Source organism: Borostomias antarcticus, assembly GCF_949987555.1.
Source record: "Borostomias antarcticus genome assembly, chromosome: 21".
Lineage (NCBI taxonomy): Eukaryota > Metazoa > Chordata > Actinopteri > Stomiiformes > Stomiidae > Borostomias > Borostomias antarcticus.
The window spans coordinates 644489-646988 of record NC_140254.1 but is presented as its reverse complement, the minus strand read 5'-3'; the positions used below and the strand labels follow the sequence as shown (position 1 = coordinate 646988).

The 2500-nt window shown below is 42.6% G+C and overlaps 1 protein-coding gene across 1 annotated transcript in view; it reads left to right on the top strand.

The window, feature by feature from the left end:
* The window catches only part of LOC311323299 (cyclic AMP-responsive element-binding protein 5-like), a gene marked incomplete at both ends in the record, with an annotated part of 12377 nt that overhangs the window by 4773 nt on the left and 5104 nt on the right, over positions 1–2500 (top strand). Inside the window, 2 exons of the mRNA XM_084455500.1 lie at positions 1026–1143; positions 1550–1633. Of these exons, the coding sequence (XP_084311626.1) occupies positions 1026–1143; positions 1550–1633 (202 nt within the window). The remainder of the gene's footprint in view (positions 1–1025; positions 1144–1549; positions 1634–2500) is intronic.

The window sequence follows — 2500 nt, the reverse complement described above, 5'->3', positions numbered from 1 at the left end:
GTTACGTTCAGACTCGTTGTTTTGGTTTTCGGGTCGTTCGTTCTTTTTTCTCTCCATTTAACTTCGCTGAGGGCTCGGGAGTCGGGCGGTGACATCACCAGCAATGACCTCAGCGCAGTGGGGGAGGCCCACGTCGTCTGATTGGGCGAGAGCCAAAAGCGTTACAACATCACATGGCACCCTGGCCCCTACATCTCTCTCTCTCTCTCTTTCTCTCTCTCTCTCTCTCTCTCTCTCTCTCTCTCTCGTGCGTGTCTTTCCCTCCTCTCAATCCCATTTTTTCCATCTTTCTCTACGTGTCGTCATCCTTTCCGTCTCTCTTTAAGGTCCATCCCTGCTCCCTCCTCCCCATCCTCCTCTCACCTCTTCCATTTATCTGTCCTTTTCTTCTTCCCTCTATCCATCCCTCGCTTTATCCATCCCTCGCTTTATCCATCCCTCGCTTTATCCATCCCTCGCTTTATCCATCCCTCGCTTTATCCATCCCTCGCTTTATCCATCCCTCGCTTTATCCATCCTTCGCTTTCATCACCAGGTCTCTTCTCTTTCTCGCCTCTCCAGCTCTGCCTCAACCTCTCTCTCCCTCCTCTCCAACTAGGCTGTTAGATGTAGCGTAGTAAGTACAGTTGTAAGTAAGTAAGTAAGTAAGTAAGTAAGTAAGTAAGTAAGTAAGTCAGTAAGTAAGTAAGTATAGTAAGTAAGTAAGTAAGTAAGTATAGTAAGTAAGTAAGTAAGTAAACCTTTATTTATATAGCGCTCTGCATAGCACAAGTGCACAGAGTGCTTCACAGTGGAGAAGTAAAAATACAAATCACACATATAAAATACAGGCAGCTCCTACTACATCATAAAAACCACAACAAAAATAGTAGTTAAAACAAAATCAGTAGTTGAGCTACAGACGGCCAAAAGCCTGCCTTGGAAAGTTTAGGATTCACTGTTTGATCAGTGTGACCCCAGACCTGTGAGTGGTCAGTTGTACACATCTCTCTGACATGACAACTCTTCCGTTGTGCTGATCTCAGACCAGTCCCGGGTTCCCTGCTGCATCTGAGGAACAGGCAGAGACAGCCCCTGGCCGCCTCCATGCCGGGCACCCTGCCAGACCCCGCCATGCAAGGGGCATCTGCCCAGCACATGCCGGTGAGTGGAGAATTACAGACATCCACACACACAAACACGCATACAGACATGAGGGCAGACGCACACAGACTCATGCTGGGCATGCATGCACGCACACACACACACACACACACACGCACACACACACACAGGGATAATTGATGCACGGTATAGTGGTCAGAAAGTATGGTGGTCAAAAGCTCTGGGGCAGAAATACCCATGGAACAGAAAATGCCACTTCACAGTTTAGAGTGAACCATTAATAAGAATATGAATATGTCTGGATATGATTCTGTGAGGAGGGAGTTATTCTGTTAAAGACATATTAATTCACTGATTTCCATACTCTATGACTAGAATCACACTAACTACTTAACATAGAGTATTTGAACAGTTGGGTGAATATGTTGCTTGTTTTTTCATTCAGATGGAGAGACAGATGTCCTCTCTGAGCTCCCGTATGATGGGCATACCAGGCCCCGCCCATAACAATTCCTGCTCCCCCCCCCAGGTAATTAACCAATCTGATGCATTTTCATCTGCTTCCTGTTTCGTTGTGTTGTTATGTGAGGTCTGATGTCATTTTGTAGGCTTAAAAGTTAGCATTGCTGCCATTAGGTTCTGAGTCCTAAATCCCTATGGAACAAATGAATGGGATTCACAAGAAATGAAAATATGGGATGTTTTGTTCTAAAAGTTAAAACACATAATTGAAGATTAGTTTTGTGAATTTTTAAGCCTTTAGTTGGTTCTGAGGTCGATGTTGCTAGTGATATGCTAAACATTTTTGAAAATGGACTACATGAGTCAAATGTCTTTCTGATGTGCTGCCATTTTTACTTGGCTAGCTATAAAAATGCATGTGAAATTTGCTTTTGTTGTAGGGAAATCTGTCCATGGAAAAAAAAAATTTTTCAGCAGAAGATATCTTAGATATAATATTGAGCTGACTAAGGCAGGTTTGTATATACTGTATGTGTTATTTACTCAGTTTGGCAAATGCCACGATCTCTAGGGCTAGCTCAGGCTATAAAAAACATGGCGGCCATTTGGCTGTTGTAATCCAGTTTCTATAATGGTCAGAATATCTCAACAACATCAACCTCAGAACCAACTAAGGGCTTCAAAATTCACAAAACCCATCTTCAATGATGTGTTTTAACTTTTAGAACAAAATGACTGCAATTTAAATTAGCTTCTTTTTGGCGTCTTCCGACATTTGCCCTGATTGATTTTTGTGTCTTTTAATTTGTGATAAGTTGGTGGTGTGATTGATGATATATTTGTGATAAGTTGGTGGTGTGATTGATGATATATTTGTGATAAGTTGGTGGTGTGATTGATGATATATTTGTGATAAGTTGGTGGTGTGATTGAT